The sequence below is a fragment of the Acomys russatus genome, chromosome 3, assembly GCF_903995435.1.
Source record: "Acomys russatus chromosome 3, mAcoRus1.1, whole genome shotgun sequence".
NCBI lineage: Eukaryota > Metazoa > Chordata > Mammalia > Rodentia > Muridae > Acomys > Acomys russatus.
The window spans coordinates 74,679,247-74,697,370 of record NC_067139.1 but is presented as its reverse complement, the minus strand read 5'-3'; the positions used below and the strand labels follow the sequence as shown (position 1 = coordinate 74,697,370).

The window sequence follows — 18,124 nt, the reverse complement described above, 5'->3', positions numbered from 1 at the left end:
CGGCTCACACACACGTCCAGGAAATGTAGAGCAGAGGCCACCTACCTCAGAGACTGAATGCTCTCCTTATATGGGGAACCTGGAATATGCTCTTTTGAGGATGGATAAGGGCAGCCATTCTAGAACACTTCCAAGGCATGCAGCTGCAGAGCTCTGTCTCAAATGAGAACCCAGGCGAAGAAAGAAATGACACTGGCAGGGAGCAATTCGGTTGCCGTTTTGCAGGCGAAAGACGGTTAGAGCATCCTCTGATACGATCATTCTACAGAAAGAACCTCAGTGCTTTCAACCCCCAGCTTGGCAGCCCTTGTGCTATGATCTCTTTAACTGGTTTTTAGCTGCCTTACTGACACTGTTTTGAGCAATTCACAAGAGGCTAAGAGTCATCTTCTCAGGTTCACCTTGCTGGCAAGAGGCCTGTTCCCAGATCCTGTCCTTTGGCCGTTATGCTTCGCCCTGATGACAGAAAGAAGCATTCATGCTTTGAGCATGGTCACCCTGGACCGGGAGAGAGGAATCAGGACCTTCTCTCTCGACTTACAAGGTCTGAAAACGATCAGTCAGCCATGATGAAGCGTTCTCCATTGGGCTGCAGGATATGGTAGCCATAGCAACGTGGGCCTGTTGAGCACCTGAAATATGCTAGAGCGACTGAGTTGCTTTTATTTGACTTTAATTCAAACACAGTTCTAAAAATGGAAGTAGTAAAAAAAAAAAATATTCTTCCTTTTGAAAACAACTTTGTCATTTGGGGAAGGCTAGTTTTCATGTGCTAGGACAATTATTATGGAGCAGGGTAACATGGTGAAAGTGTGTTGTGGGCTGTTGGGCTTGTGAGCGATTTCTAGCATCTTTTTAATTTTAACATTATTGGTTAAATAAAGTATCACTGGTATACTGGGTTAAATTCAAAGAATTTTGAGAATGAATATTACCTCAGGATTTATTTTTAGAATTTATTTTAAGAGTGGTGTGTGTGTGTGTGTGTGTGTGTGTGTGTGTGTGTGTGTGTGTGTGTGTGTTGTGTACGTGTGTGCATGCGGGAACATCACACCATATGAGTAAGGGTGACATCTGAGGCTGGAAGAGAATGTCAAAGCCTCTGGGTCCTAGAGTTACAGGTGGCTGTGAAGTGCAAGATGTGGGTACTTGGAACTCCACGTCAGCTCTCTTCAAGAGCAGCGCACACTTCAGCCACAGAGCCGTCTCCCTAGCCCTCTCTCTTGCACTTAAGATGACAATTCAGGCCATTTAAGGTGTCAGAATGACTTGAATCCTATTTCTGCTGGAAATTCCTTCTGGGAAGTGGATGGAGGAAATCCCACTGTTTTGGTGGCGTTGAGGCAGCCTCCTGTGCACCAGTTCTCCATGGACCACTGTGTCCCCACTGAGCACACACTGGTTTCTGTTCCTAGGACCAGCAGACATTGTTGCTTCTTAGGCTTTCAGGAAGAATGCCACAGAACAGCTCTGCAAGAACTCTCATGCGTTACGCGTGATAAATATTTTGCTCCAGACAATGTGGAGCTGGCCTCAGTCTTTTAGACGCCACATGTACCACTTTCCCCTTGGCAATTTCTTGGCCATCCTTGATGTTTGCACTACTGTCGACAGGGGGCAACTGTCTGTCTATGCTGATGCTTAAGGACCCTCCATGTTCTGATTGGACCATGTATGTGGTTTCAGAGGTGCCCAGAAGCAAGAGATGGCAGAACTGCTTCCATGAGACCATGAGAGATCCCAGCAGAGGCAGGCAACAACAGCCTGCTCAAACAACCAGGGCTGCTAAAACCCAGGTGGCAGGAAATGGCTCGCTGGTTGCAAAGTTGTGACTCAGTTTTTGCGCTCACTTGGGTCTGAATCTCCCAGGTCCAGACTGCAGTTGCCAGAATGTTGAGGTTATACAAGGAGGCAAGGCTTGGCTCCTGATTGCCCGAGGGAGCTGATGACATTGCTCCGAGATGTCCCTGTTAAGTCCCTGCTGTGCAGGTGGCCATGCCTTTCACATACATGTAACCACACACTGGAATTGCTTAGATGCGTTTATTTCTTCTCTTTCCTCTCCCTTTTACCTTCCCTTTTCCTGTACCTCCTCCTCTTACTTCTGCTCCCCCTCTTTTTCCTGTTTGTTTGTTTTGAGACAGATCTTGTTTAGCAGAGGCTAGCCTCACTCTCACGGTGTAGGTGAGGGTGACCTTGAACTCCTGATATTCTTGCTTCTCCTCTACAAGTTCTTCTAACCAAGGAAACACCACAGTCTGGTCCTGCCTTCAGAGATGCTGACCGAATCGCTCAGAGGGGAAACTGGGTTTTAGAGACCTTTAAGGTCTTCTCCCTAGGGTCTGGATCCTGAAAAATGATCTCTCTCAAAATACATTAAAACTATAAGAGAGGAGGTGAAAGGTGTTTGTTGGAAATGCGGATTTCTGAGTTGCCATACTTTTGCAGTCAGAATGCTTGAAAATGCACCTTTAAATTTTTGTTTTAATCTTTATTTATTTGTTAGTATGTCCACGCTGAGTGTATGTCACACATGTGCAGCTGTGTGCAGAGGCCACAAGCGGGCATCTGATTCTCCTAGAGCTATAACAGTCAGCCTGGGCTCTCTGAGCCTTGTCTCCAACCCTGGAAATACACTTTAACCAACAGCCCCCTGATAGTCAGTGAACTATAGTTTCAATAGCACTGTGTTGAATCACGGACAACTGACTGAGCATGGGTTTGTTTCTCATAACTTTCCTTCAGTCTCCACAGCCCACAAAGTTCCTGGCTCCTCCGCAGATAATCATCAGCCACAGAGCTTTTCACTAGTGGGACCATGTATCCCTACACGCCTGCATTATATGGTCTCTGAGCCACAGGAGGGCGATGGACATTCTTCTTCAGTTCCCTGCTGTGTGTGTGTAGTCAGCTCCAGCAGCAAGCTGTGTATATGGTCATTATTCAGTAAATGTATGTTCAATGAATAAATAGTTACTAAATTAAAAATATAACATGTTCCAGGCATTGCCCAACCCTTGTACCTAGATTCTGACAGTGACTTCAAGCAATATTTCAAGGCAAAGAAGACTTCAAGGCTCTTTCTTCTCAATTCATAAGCTTTCAAAACATCTTGCAACATGAGTTTCCCTCACTACCAAATTGGAGTTTATTAGAAACCACTCGTGGGTGGTACTAGAGGGTGTGATATCCCCTAATAGAGGATTGATCTTTTAATAGATACCTTAAGGGAACTTTTGTCTAAAGAGCAAATACCTAAAATTAACCAATTTAAAATGTTCTTGCAACTATGTCAAAGAAAAGCAGGATGTCTTGAAAGAATACTTCTGTTTTTCCTTGTGTGTTCATCTAAAATAGCATTTGGCAAACGATAGTCCTTGATCTGACAGCAACAGCATAGCCTTGAGTTAGAAGAAACACAGATTCTGGGGCCTGCCCAAGAGTTCCTGAATGGGACACATCTGACATGGCCATTTCCTCTTAGCAGACCTTCCTTCTAGGTCACTCTCACGGAGATGTAGGTTTCAGAACTGCTGTCTCAAGGCATGCAGCCCAAAGAAGATGTGATATGAAAACCTCATGTTAGGGTTTGCTGCCCTAGTGATGGAAATTAAAGTATAAGTTGAATGCATCAGGGAATTCTCTGTACATATGTGTGTGTGTGCGTGTGTTCGCATGCAAGTATATGTGTGTAAGTACACAATTATGTATGTGTACTTGTGTGAGTATGTGTATGTGCACGTGTGGTTGGGTGCATGTGTGTTTGCAAGCACATGTGTGAGTACACATTTGTTTGTGCTTGGGTGTGAGTGCATACACACACACACATATGTGTATTTCTGTGCACATGCATATATATCATAGCTCACATGTGGAGGGTAGAGGGCAACCTCGAGTGTATGTCCTCACTTTCCACCTGTTGGAGCTAAAGTCTCCTTATTCCTCAGCCCCACTAACAAGCTGCCTGAAGCTCCCAGGATTCTCCTGTCTCCGTCTCTCATCTCACCGCAGGCACACCGGAACTGCAGACTCACACTACCGCACCACTTGGTGCATAGGCTCTACATAGGTTCTAACATTTCACACTCATCCCACATAGGGCAGCTGGGGACTTTAGTCTGAGCCACTGCTGCATGCTGAGGACTCTCCTTCATATGTGCCTCCTGAGTCCAGTCAGCCCTTACCTTGCAGTGACTAGACATCTGGCTACTCAGTGCGGTGAGCGAGTGAAGAACTGTAAAAGAGGTTCACACAACTGGCCTTGTCCCCGGTGATCTCCTGATGGTTCAGGTGAGGAGGAAGGTTCAGCCATCAGAGTGGGGCCGTGCTGAAATATGTAGCCAGATTGTGACAAGAAGAATGTCCAGCCCCTGAAAAGTGACAGCTTTCCCTACATATCAGTTTGAAACCTAGGAGAGAAAAAAAAAATAGTTATGCTGTAAGCCCGACTACATTCTGATTTTTCCCTGACAACTATGTCAAAGCTCTTAAATGTGTGAAATAAAAAATTCTCCACCTGTCTTCTGCCCTCTGCCTTGCCGATGCCTAGTGTGTGCCTGGTCTGCCTGTCAAAGATGCTGAGGTGTGAGGCACATCTGGCCCTCCATCCCTTGCCCTTCCTTTACAAAGTGACCTTGAATGTGCCACTCCACGTCTCCTTTTCTTACTTTCTGTCTGATAAAGAGTGTGAAGCTAAGAGTGTGTGTTTCAACTGCCATGTTTACATCTTTTCACCCCAAATCTTGCCTCGTACGAGTGGTGTGTTGTGGTCTTTCTGATGCCCGAATCCAGTCAGTCAGAGCTCAGCCTTCACTGTGTAGTTAGCATCTTCTGATTCTTGGTGGATGATGTGGGTTTTTGTGGCTCAGTCCCAGGAAGCAGGGTGGCAGCTGGACTGTGGCTTGCAGTGTGAGGTGAAGGCGTCTTCCCTCACTTGTGGCAAATGTAATTGTATATGCTGAGCTCTGTGCTTTGATGCGGTCTCCCATTTCCCAGGCTGTGGGAGTTAGAATTCCTGAAAGTTTCTACTTCAGAAAGCATTGCTTATCTGTCTAACTTCAATAATAAACACAAAGTACCATTTTGAATGAGGGGGAGGTGTCAGAAGTGGATGAACTAGGAAACTCATTCTCTGGAGAACTGGATTTCTCTCTGCTGTGTACTTCACAAAGGGATGGGCTGGTGCCATTCTCGGCCTAGACAGCAGTGGGCAAGGCCTGCCCATTTGCTGTGGTCTGAAGAGGAGAAAATCAACAGAAGCACTAATGTGCCTCAGTGTGTGGATGTGGAGACCTGTGGCCAGGCCCAGCCTAGGGCAGGAGGACATCTTAAAGCCTATTGTATATGGTTCGATGTTGTCCGCAGTCTTTGACAGCTCCCTTGACAGTGAGGGGCCTTGGTGGCTTTACCTTCCTAGAGTACATCAATAATCCTTCTTAAAAGCAAGACCTTGGGTGGCTACAAATCATTCCTGTGGAAGAGGGATATTTGGGGTTTGTTTCTAGAAACACCCTTAGTGTTCCAGCAGTCCATAAAGGGGCTGTAAGCATGTATTACTGCAAACTAGCCTTGAGGAGACCAGGAGACCAGATGTGCTGCATCTTTTCCATCCTACTTTGGGAGGATGGTTGTGTTTGTGAGGTACTTATAGGATTAAGGGTATGGCCCCCCCCCCTCTCTCTCTCTCACACACACACACACACACACACACACACACACACACACACACACAGCCATATTGGAATTTTTAGCTACAGTTACCAAAGGAGCTTCTGCCTTCACTCAGAACCCCAAAACTCACAAACATCTCCGATCTCTAGCAATAGACTAGGAGTGGAGTGGGAAGGAAAGCTGTGGACCCATGCCTGTCTCTGTGGCTATCAGAGAGCAGACTCAGCTTACTAGACAATAAGATAGCATGGCAAGGGTGGTGAACTTGCATCTAGAAAGTTTCTTGGAGCTGGAGAGTCTTACCTAGAATGGGAGAGTGATCCGGCGTGATTTTTTTTTAGCATAAAAACATTTCTAGATTCTACTTGCAGATGCTCAGAAAAGAATTATAATCAAGTATACATATGTATGTTTCTATGTGCATGCACGCACATGTGTGTTTGTCTATATGGATGATTAATCATTTCAGCCATTGGCAAGTCAGTAAGTACATAGCTCAGTGATATTTGGCACATGTAAATTGTACAGTCATTCCCATTATCCATACATAGATCATGGATAATTTGCTAAATCAAAACTTCAATCAGAGAATGACTCCCTGCCCCCCCTTCATTTCTTAGTAACCTAATACTGTTCCTTAATAAGCACCATTCAACTTGCTGTCTCTTTGACCTTGGCCACTGAAGGGACTTCATGTGCTCTATTTGTCCTTTAGTGGTTGGCTTCTTTCACTTAGCATGACAGCTCCAGGCAACCTTGTTGATACTATGTATTGTAGCATGGACTTCCTTCTGTGCTGGTTAGTTTTTTGCCATCTTGACACAGACTAGAGTCTCTTGGGAAGAGGAACCTTGGCCTCTAGGTATGTTTGTGTGTTTGCTGGGGAATATTTTCTTGATTATTGATTGATGTGGGAGGACTGGCTATGGGTGGTGCCACTCCTGGGCAGGTCCCTGGTTGTGTAAGAAAGCACACCGAGGAAGCAATGGAGAGCAAGCCAGTAGGGAGAATTCCTTTATGGCCCCTGATTCAGTTCCCTCATCCAGGTTCCTGCCTTGGCTTCCCTCCAGGATGGAAGAGCAAGATGAAGTAAGCCTGTTCCTCGCCAAGTTGCTCTTGGCCATGGTGTTTCTCACAGAAACAGAAGCAGGAACGTCCCTTTCTTTAACACGGAAAGGCATCCCAGTGCATGTGTGTGTCATCTTCTCTACACATGCTGCCTGTGGACCCTTGGCTGCTTTAATCTTTTCCTGGGTGTGAACGAGTCCCTTCTGAGCCCGAGTGGCCAAAAATCTATGTGAATCCCTCCTCAATCCCAGCTTTGTCTTTAATATGCTCTAAGAGCTGGCAAGACTTGAGAAGTAGGGCAAAGGAAGCTGTAAATTTAATCCTCGGTGACAGTGAGTGGCAAGTGTTGACCTGGCAGGGCTAAAAATGATTTCTCATCTTATCAACCTAATTAAATTAAAAATCCAGTTGGCCAAACCCACACTCACTTAAGCCAGGCAATTTCTCAGAAAACTCATTAAGTAGGACTTGGGAGTTTCATCAACAGATGGAAAATTTCCCCCATAGTTTTTAATAATTATATAGAAAAGGGCCTTTAAGCTTCAGACCTCGGGTAGAAGGGTTTGTGGTGCTTCCTGAGGCACTGGTTTTAATGCTGGTTGGTGCTATTAGGCAAAGTGCAGTATTGGAGGTACTATGAGGCAATGTCATAAAATTTCAGCGTCATTAATCCAAGGCTTCAGGAAAGACAGGAGTTTAGCGGACATTTTCTGACTCATTGTTACAATCCTTCTTTCCTCATTTTCAGGTTTGTTTTAAATTTAGTTATAATAAGTTGATACCCCAGAAGGATATATTATATCGGCAAGATGGCATGATTATTGGCACCCAAAGCCAGGGTTGGGGAGCACTCCCACATGTTGGGGAGCACTGACCTGCAGAAGCTCTCATCTGAACCTGGGCTTAGGTTAGCCTTCATTTTGAAGGAGAAAGTTGTAATCGATGTTCAGATTTTTCTATGGGGAACATTTAAAGCAAAAATGAGTCCATATCCTCCACCTCTGTCTGCGTTAGTCATATTTATCATATTTATCTGTGTCCTCTCCCAAAGCCTGTTATTGCATTTCCTTTTGTCTCTCCAGCAGCAAATGTATGATTTATAAGAAACTTGTTCTCCATAGCTTATGTTAAGAGGGAATCTTGTTACTTTCCAGGCCTTCATTTCTATCCGCAGCCATTTTGAGCTGACCCAGCTTAAAAATAGGAAGAGATGCATTGCTGTGCACATACTTGATTAATAAATATTGATAGGGAGCCACTATTGGTGATCAGCAATGTGTCAGCTTATCGCTAAGAACCTGGCAGTGTTCATGTATGTGTATGTGTTATATACATCCACATTGTACATTCATGTATTACATATGAATGATATCTGTGTTACTTTGTGTCTTTGCTTGTGTCTTGTGTTCACAGATTTTTAGTTTTCATCCAAATCTGTATTCTCTGCTTCTTCATATAATGTACCCAGTGCTCACCAATGCAGGTGAATCCATTTTTCCTGGCTACCTACTATCTCTGTCATCTGACTCTGGCTTGGCTCTTTGTACCTGAGGGACCAGTGGATGTTCTGCCTTTATCCTTATTTAAACCATTTCTCTTGAGGATTCTGTCATCCCACTACATTCACTTGCTTTCAGTCTTCCTAATGGGCTGTCTCTCTCCCTCCAGACCCTTCTTGCTGTTCTGGGATGGCGCCACCCTCCACTCCATCTCCCTGACCTGAACGCCAGCACTCAGCTTACAAACTATGTACACGGCTCTTAGGCATGTACACTGTACCTTTGACACCCCCCTCCCCCCCCACACACACTAAGGTGCACTCAATCCCCACTCTCTGGCCCCTGGGTCCTGTTGTCATCTGGAGCCACTTCTTGCTTCTATCCAAGGTTTCACACTCTAGAATCTCACCCTTGCTCTTCCATTCTCCTTTTGTTTTTGTGGCCGTTTTTGAAGTATTCATCTATTGAATAAATACTCATAGAAATGATGCCCGTGAGTTCCTCTTAACAAAGGGCGCACACTCGGCCATCAGAGCGCTTGCAGTCATGTTGATCAAAAGACAGCAAAGGAACATCCCTTTGCTGTAGTGCTGACTGCCACAAAGACACTGTGCTTGTAGGCCATTTCTCCTATCAACAGGCAGAAAGTGACTGTGGCATTGATTTCTGATGGTGAGGTAGCCTGTGAGATGTAACACTTCTAGAAGGGTAGACAGATTGTGCAAAGGCCCTGTGGTAGGAAGGGGTGGAAAAGGCGAGTGGTGAATGACAAGAGCTGAATGTCCACAGTACGTGGAGCCCAAAGGGGGAAGGAGCATGAGATACGACCAGAAGAATGGGCCAGAGTTTTTAATGCCTTCATGATGTCAGAGATTGTGTGTGTGTGTGTGTGTGTGTGTGTGTGTGTGTGTGTGTGTGTTCCATACCTAGAGATATGATTTGATGGTATTGGTGGAGGTTCCTTCTCTGTGTCTTAATATTCCATATAATTATGGCTTCATAGGATTGCATTTGGAGGATCATTTGATTTCCATAGATGCCTGTAAAAATCCTAGTCATTCCTGCTGGGCTACTTTATGTATGAACTTGGGAGCAGGGTATTGTTCAGTGGTAGAGTGTGCTTAGCATGCTCATGGCTTGGGCTTCTGGCTCCAGCACTAAATCCCACTGATCGCAGCACACCTCCCACCTAAGCTCCCACGCAAAGCACTTTGCATCTTAAGTACAGTGACCCCTCAAGGCACCGTCTCCTCTGGCTCGTTTTCTTCTTGAACGCGTTTCCTCTTTCAGTCCTTGCCTAGTGTTTGGGTTTCTGCTGACTCCGTTTACATCGCATTTGTTTGTACACGTCTATAAATCAAACACAGTGTGTCAGGCTGTCAGCTGGGGGCTATCTACATGGCTTGGTCACAATACTTCTCCTAGACTCTATGAATCTTTTAAAATTTATGATCATAAGAGTGACTTTTTGGTCACCAATATTAAACCCACTTAGGAGAACCATTAAAGCTTTAGGAATGAAAACAACATTACTGTGGCTGATAGAGTTTTAATTAAAACATCCACACACCCCAACTTTTTAACTGAAATCTATACTGAGCTTTCAGGGTTAAAATCTACAGAAAATCTTCAGGCTTTTCTCAGGTGCCAAATGCATAAGAGGAAGAGGTTGGGGTAGAACCTGCCTTGTTCTATAGAGCCATGGCAGGGCTGAGGCCTGGACCTGGGGAGGAGCTGCTCTGCGGCCCCTCCATGCCCTTTTTCGTTATGTTTTGCATTAGCTTGGGGACATCACATCCTGCATGAGTGATTGATTTGGGTGCTCAAAACACACGCTATCAATCAGCGCTTCCACAGGATCCATGCATCTGATTAGACAAGAGAGGACTCCAGGAAACGGGAGTTGTGGCACGCTTTGTAGTTGTCACCCTGCATTGTGGCTATACCCCAGGGCTGCACAGATGCCATGTGAGGCTGCTTCCTTTCCCAGATGAAAATTCTTCATTTATACACTGTGGCCAGTGACCTCCCAAGACCCTACTCTAACAAAGTTTTCTTCTAATCCTGGCATTTCAGCAGACTAGGAGATGAGGTGACATGCTAAGTGCATCCGTGCTGTTTAATGAGACCCCGTGACCCCTGCTGCCTTTTCTTGCCATGTGCAGCCATACTCCATGCTTGGGATCTGTCCTCGCTAGCACAGGCCCACCTGGGACAACAGGGATATTCTTTGTTTGTCTTGGGTTTTTCTCTGCCCTTCTCTCTTCCTCTATCACATGTGAGGACTGGCACAGAGGTGTCAGTATTTCAGGGCCTGATCTCTCAGGAAGTCTGTTTATGTGTGGGGCGTTTCTTAAATTCATGTGACTCCTGATTCGCTTCAGCTTCTGGTGTCCATGCCTATGGAGGGTGGAGTAGCTGGACTTTGCCATTTTGGCCTCATGATTCCCTGTCGTTTACTCCGGGTCTTGTGCATCACAGTTCAGGAAATGTTCACTGGGCATTTTCAATTCTCTGGACCCAACATTGCAATTTAAATGTGAGAATGCATCCCCACAAATCATCTGGGGACAGATTTTTTTTTTTGCCTTGAGAATTTGCCCATCTATTTTTTTCTAAACATAATTTTATTATATATTAATTATAGCTTAATTTTTTTAAAAAGGCCACATGCCTTCAGCATCATATAAGAAAAACTGTTCTTTTCCCAAGGAAAAGTCTCTGCTGCTGGTAGCCAGATTCTACATCAAACACGGAACATCATTAATTAGGGTCATTTGTTCTGCTGTGAGCTGAGGAGAAGGCACAAAAGCTTAGGGAAGAATTAATTCCTCCTCTCTCTGGACTTTCTGGAGACGCCTAGTAGATTCTCCAAGCCTGCGGGGTCTCTTACGTATGTTCTCATGGGCTAATTGTTAAGGCGACATTTGTGAGTTAATCTCTGACTTGAGCTAAGTGGTTTTCCCTAATGGCTTTAATTCAGGAACACCCACTCCTGGCCACATGTCAGTTATTTTGAGACAAGCCTAACAAAAATGGAGGGGCCCAGCTCCCCTTGTGTTGGAATTCTCTGGTGCCAGGAGGGAACAAGGACACTCCTGCTCATTTTTGCTTTGGTTTGCATCTATTTTGGGTATTGGGCATGCGTCCCTTTGCGTGTCCGTGGAGGGCGGTTGCAGGGAGTCCTTTCTCTCCTTTTATTTACGTTGTGGCTTCCAGGGATCAAACTGGGGTTGTCAGATTTGTCAGTAAGCACCTGTGCCCGGCAAGACGTCCTACAAGGAGACTCCACGTCTGCTTTTTAAGGAAAACTACCCAGAGATAAGACTCCTTGGAGCCACGGCTCCAGGTCTAACTCTGAACGCCCATATGTCTACTGAAAGCATGTGGCTCAGCCTGTTACTAGAATCTCTAGGGACAAAGCCCAGTGCCCTGCAGCCACAGCAAGGTAGGCCCTACCACCTAGTAGGCCAAGTAAAGAGATAAGTAATGGTGAAAAGCAGAGAGAAGAGTTTTATGTGGCCACATTGGGAAGAAAAAAAAAGAGGGTATGGACACCCCCACTCCCACCCCAGTTCTTCATTAAGGTAATACAGCTTTGAGGATTAGGTTTAAATAGAAGGTAGGGGTATCCTGGTCAGGTTTTCCCCTGCCCATCCTTGACCCATAAGTGTCTGGCTCCAGTCTCTTCTGCAAGGTGGTCTGACAAGTTGTAAGAACTGTGTGAAATCTCTCTTCCCTGAGACAAGCTCCCAGCCTAGTTGGCACCAGGACCACCCAGCACAAGATTCCCCAGTAAATTCTAATTCCTTGAGAGTCCGCTGTCTCAGTAGTCTGAGAACTGAAGAGTGTGTGTGTGTGTGTGCATGTGTGTGTGTGTGTGTGTGTGTGTGTGTGTGTGTGTCTGTGTGTCTCTTACAATATCATCACTCCTACGAGGATGGTTTCAAACCCGGCAACTGGAATTCAAGTTCTAGGACATCTCTGCAGAGCCTCCTTTTATGCCCCCTTGGTGCCTGTGTTCCTACTGCCATTGGCTCTAGGGAGGTAGGATTAGTGTCTTGTGTCCCTGAATAAAGAATTGGACAGAGATAGATAGATGGTAGCGAGCAGAATGAGATGATTTATTAAGACAGGATCCACATCAAGGGAGGAAGTGGGCTGGATGAAAGAGAGTTCATGACATAAACAGCCAGGCTGTGTAAAGGATTTGAACTTCCATGTCCCACAGTTCAGGCATTTTGTTCATGTGTGTAAGTTGGCTTTCCTGTGAGTGCTCTGTCTGCTACAGGTAGTTCTACATAGAACTCCATGTGTCTGATGTCTCGTTAGCATCTTAAGTCTAGCATTCTTAAGTATTAGCATATACTAAAGTGCTGTTTAGTACTGGAATGTTCCATGGGTCACCTTCAGACACCGGAGTACCTTACCTTTGCACCTGTGCCAGCAGCCGGTTTGTTGGCCTCATCCAAACTTTCTCAGCCTTCCTCTTGCCACTTTATTTTTTCTACGCTAATTTTGCAGTCTTGGTTTTACAGCTTTGGGCCCTCCTTCCGTGCACTATCTGTCCTGCCTCAACTTACTGAATTTGCCTTTCCCCAGGAGCTTCGGTAGCCGAGGGGAATATGCTATACTTAGCCATACCGCTCTCTTTTTCATGACATTTTCCCTCCCAGGCATTTGAAAGCTCTTCATGGCTTGCTGGGCTTTCCATCCAGGAAGATGGCTGCCAATCTCTTACCTTCATCTCAGTTCATGCCTAGATTCCTTATAAGAAGGAGGACAGACTTTGTATGTGTGTGTGTGTGTGTGTGTGTGTGTATGTATGTATGTGTGTATATATATGTGTGTGTGTGTGTTGTTTTTAACACACTGTGTGTGTTCCTGGCATTCTTTGGTGCACACACTTGGCATTTTCATTTTGGGTCCTGAAAACAGATGAGTCACGCTCCATTGTTCCGATGATGCTTATCAAGTTGCTTTTCTTTCTTTCTTTTTTGCAGGAGTGGGGGTGGGGGTGGCAAATCTGGCACTCTGGAAATAGACTCAATGTTTGTTATTGTAACTGGGATTTTTAGTGGTGCAAGTCTGGACTCTAAAAGACTCAAGCAGGCAGGCGCAGCCATCCTTCTCCATTAAAGACACACCCAGTGCTGAGCAGCAGAGCAAAGAGATTTACTCAGTGTGGCCACATTGGAAAGAGGAACAGATAAAATGGTCCAGTTGACCCCGTGTCTGTTTCAGTGATACTGCCATGAGGTTTAGGCTTAAATAGAGGGCAAGAGATGTGCATGACGAAGTGGTCCTGGTCGAACGATGATCCTGCCTGTCTCCGAGTCATCACTGGCTCAGCTCCTGTGCTGCTAGGGAGACATACACAACAGTCTGATAGGCACTCATCTGTCAGTCACTGTCACCACTGCTTCCTTGAGACCCATCTGGTTTCAGCAAGCTGTGTTCTAGAGCTCAGCTTGACCCTCGTGGATAATTGTCATTATCTGGGAAGGGGGATGGGGGCAGGAGGCTAGTTTGCCTTGAGAGCATTAGCTTCTTCTGGAATTCGAGAAGACACATGACAAAAAGTTAAGGACAAATAATTTACCTCCGTATGTTCAGCCAAAGCACAGACACTGAACAGAAGCAGAGGTGCCAGGCTCTCATCTCACCTTCAGTCTCCTGTGGATCTAAGCCAGGAGGGAGTGCTTTACACCAACAGCAGTTGTTAAGTTAGTCCGAAAGCATGGCAGTTAGTCCCGTCTGGGGTAGCCAATGTGGTCAGGTAAGTGCCGCTCCTGAGGAGTCACACAAGCTATCCAGACTCTGCTAACAAGTAGCAGAACCACCGAGCAAACGCTCTGTTTACTCATCCTACTGAGAGCATAGAGGCCCTTGTGTGGGAAAAGCTTGCTTGTTTTATAGGTTTCTATGACTTAGCATGCGAGCACTTGCATTTTGCTGTCTGGGTTTGGGGCGTGGGTACTGTGGTTTGTTTAATGCCATCTTTTCCTACCCATTGGAATTTCACCCTCCTTATCACTGAGGCTACAGAAGCACGCAGAAGGATCTTGAGTGGCCCTGTGCTGCACTGAGGCAGGACGAGTAGCCATAACTTGTACAAAGAACTGCTGCTTAGAGGGTGAGGTGAAACTAAGACAAGATGCCCTACTCTCCGCTAGCTCCTCCTCCATCTCTTGATTGCTGATCTGCCTTCAGTAGCTTTTGCATATTTTCTCTGTACCTCCCCTGGACAACTGACTGCTAATATGTAACCTCTTAGGACTTTGTTTAATAGTGTGTGTGTGTGTGTGTGTGTGTGTGTGTGTGTGTTGTGTGCATGATGTGTGTGTGTATAGGCACACACACCACAGCCCAGATATAGAAGTCGGAGGGCAGCTTTAGGGAGTTGGTTTCCCCTTCGACTTTCAGTAAGTTTGCTAGGCTTGCTTGGCAACTGCTTCTACCTGCCGGCCATGGTTCTGCTTTTTCAACAACAACAACTTGGGATGTGGTTTTTTTTGAAAGCTGGGGAAAGAGGGCAAGTCGTGCTGTCATGCCTTCTGCTCAGGCTGCTTCACGAGAGCCGTGTAACAAGTTGCTGAGTCTGTCAAGCTCATATTTTCATGGCCAAGTTTCTGCATAAACTAGGTTTAGGCTGACAGTGTAGTCAAGCCTGACATGGTAACAAGGCATGTTAGTAAGTTAAAGCTGACATGTACAGTTCACCTTCTTCCTGAATACTATTCAGGAATTCTATTATTACTATTACTATTATTACTACTACTATTATTATTATTATTATTATTATTATTATTATTATTATTATTATTATTTGCTTGTTGGCAGGTGATAGTGGCTCCTGGTGGGTGGGACAGTCTATATCATCTCTCTGAGAGAAAACCTTCTGGCAGGACACAGAATTGGAACCTTCGTCCAGTCAGCAGAGGTGCTGCGGGAATCTTGTCCCTCCCGTGTTCCTTTTGCTGTCACCGTCTCTGAAAGTGCCGCTGTCTGAGTTTTAAGAGGCCATCAGGGTGTATTCCAAACTCTTGTCACTGATTTGCTTAAATATGTGACACATCATTCCCAAGCAGAAGCAACAGGGACAAATGAGTGTCAGTTACTTTGGCCTGCCGCTAGGGAAACATTGTTTTGATGGGAAGGCTGAGATTCTGACTGCTCACAGAACGGAGGTGCCATTTTCAAGGACTTTGACTTCTCTTTCATAAGATACAGTATTTGGTAGCATAGAGCCGTTTAGTGAACCCTGACAGAAGTTCCACATGCATACACATGGAGCTAAATAGATAAGGATCTGTGCCGGACCCCTGTTTATGAATGAAGGGGGCCCTCCCCTCTGCTCTGATAACACCCCTTCCCTCTGCCGCTTTCTGAGAATGAGGTCAGAGCCAGGAACTAACTGCTTATGGCTCAGAAATAGCAGCACAGCTCCAAATTAATCTGATGCTATTTGTTATAGGATGAAACGCCAAGGCCTGCTTATGTTTTTGTTTCCTGTAGGCCTTTGCGAACAAGCTGTGAATGAAGGCATGTGAAGAGGGGAATCAGAGGCAAGCCAGCCCGGAGCTAGCCTATTGGTAGTCGGTGGCTGCAAATAAACAGCCGGAGCTGCCTCACATTCAGTGGGAGCCTTGATCTGAAAAGCAAAGTGGAGGAATGAAATAAACCCCAGTGGTGTAGTACACTGACCATTGCTCTTGAGAAAGAAATGTTAGCTGTTGCCGAGAACACTGTATGTTCCTTGTGTTGTGCTCAGTTATTTCCCACACTGTGTAGCCAGTTGGTCATCTCTCTCTTGTGGTTCCATGGGGGGGGGGTGTTGCAGTATTTTAAAGGAATATTACATGCATGTTGCATTTTTAATCAGCCATATTAACATACACAGAAAAACACAGGAGTGTGTGATTTCCTTTTACAAATACACATACACACATGCAAACACACACACACACACACACACACACACACACACACACACACACACTAATGTACCACAGCTTGGCCATACCCAGTCTTTGCAGAGTTGGCGTTAACTTCTGTCCATCATCCTATGTCAGCCAGTTTCCTGCATATGGCTCCTACGGAGACTGGCATTTCTAAGGATCTTCCCTGCAGGCTCTTTAGGAGTTGTGTGTATCTAAAGGGCAAGGGTTGAGCAGCGGGCAGGCATTGTAGGTGGTGGTGATGTTTCATTTCTGTTCTCGGCCTTAATTGTTGGCTGTTTTCATTAATCATCTCCTCTGTGAAAGATGAAATAAGCACGTTGGAACACTGAGTGGGGTGTTCCCCTAATCTGCTACAGGCTCATTCAGCAGACTTTTATGTGTCAGGTATGCATTGAAGGAGACCCCAAAGGTGTCTTTTATACTCGTGATGATTGATTTTGAGCGAGTGCCAAAAAGCATGGAGATTGTCATCTATCTGGCTGATCAGAAGGATGACCTAACTGGCTTTTTTGCACTTAAGTGTTTTCCCTAAGTACTTGAGAAATCTTATAAACACACACAGAATTGGGCAAATTTCTATCTATCTAGAAAGGTGTGTGCATCCATGCGCATGTTTGCGTGCGTGCGTGCGTGTGTGTGCGTGTGTGTGTGTGTGTGTGTGTGTGTGTGAATAAGTACTTATTCATACACGCACCCAAAGGGACAGCTGTAGTAGCAAATATGTGCTTTTCAAATGGATATTTCTTATGTAGAGACAGAAAGCAGATTAGTGACTGTCTGGGCCCAGAGGATAGAACAGGGATTAATTTCACAAACAAACAAAAAAGATCTTATTGAGATCATAAAAACATATTCTGAAACTGGATCAATGTGATACCACATAAGTTGATAAATTTCCCAAAAGTTCTTAAGGATATGATATACTCAGAATGGATTATTTTTAGATCCCAACAAAACGGATAAAAATGATCACTTCCTTTTAGTCCTAGGGTAGGTAGAGAATAAAAGACTATATCCTTCCAAGTCTTTTGACTTGCTCTTTCCACTCTGAAATTTATTGGCTTCAGTTGTGGTCCTCAAGGTGACAGGGCCAGATCAAAATTCAAGAACAGAGGATGGAAGAGTCTGCCCTGACCTCTATGGGCAAGGAGCAAGGTTGCTCCCACTGCTGGGTGAAGAGTCAATGTGTGGGTTGTCACAGGGCAGAGATCACATGACATGTGGAGCCAGGTCCCTGAAAGTACTAGACACTGTGCTTCAAAAAGTTGTTGCTGGCACTCAAAAATGAAAACATTCTGGTCCCAGCACTTAAGTAATGATGTGTTTATCTTCTTTTTCAGGTTGTGTTAGTCTTTGCACTCAGCATTGGTGCCCTTGTAATATACTTCATTGACTCGTCAAAGTGAGTATTGCATATATGTTGTCTTGCCCATTTTTTTCCGAGTGCAATTATGACCCCTTACACTGATGAACTTAACTTAACAAGCCTTTGCAAGAATCTCCTGAGGGCTGAAGACTTGGAGGAAGGCAGGGCTGTGCTGTGCTGCATTTATGAATGGGGGAAAAGTCTCTCAGAAGACAGGCTGTGTTGATGCTGCTGGTATGGGAGGGAGAGGCACTTGGGGACCAAACCTTCCTGTTGGGTACTCATTTGTAATGAGATGTTTCCTAATGGAATATTTGTACTGAAAATGCCAAAAAGTTAAGAAGGTTCTTCTGGGAATGTGTAACCTCTGGGAGGGGGCGACAGAGTCCAACAGATGAGTCTGAGACATTCGGGCCACGGTCCTAGGATCTTTTTCTCATACAGGGTTAGCTCTTATTGGAAGATTGATTAGAAAGCCAGTGCTAGGATTTCAACTGCTGAACAAATATACAGCTGGAGCAACAAGCATTGCGCTTCTTCACTTATAGAGCTAAGGA

General features: G+C 45.2%; 1 protein-coding gene across 13 annotated transcripts in view; it reads left to right on the top strand.

Moving 5' to 3' along the window:
- Positions 1 to 18,124, top strand: part of Kcnma1 (potassium calcium-activated channel subfamily M alpha 1) — a 699,737-nt gene that overhangs the window by 332,936 nt on the left and 348,677 nt on the right. For all 13 annotated transcript variants that reach the window (XM_051142911.1, XM_051142912.1, XM_051142922.1 and 10 more), the window contains exon 3: positions 17,542 to 17,603. In XM_051142911.1, coding sequence (XP_050998868.1) covers positions 17,542 to 17,603 — 62 coding nt within the window. The remainder of the gene's footprint in view (positions 1 to 17,541; positions 17,604 to 18,124) is intronic.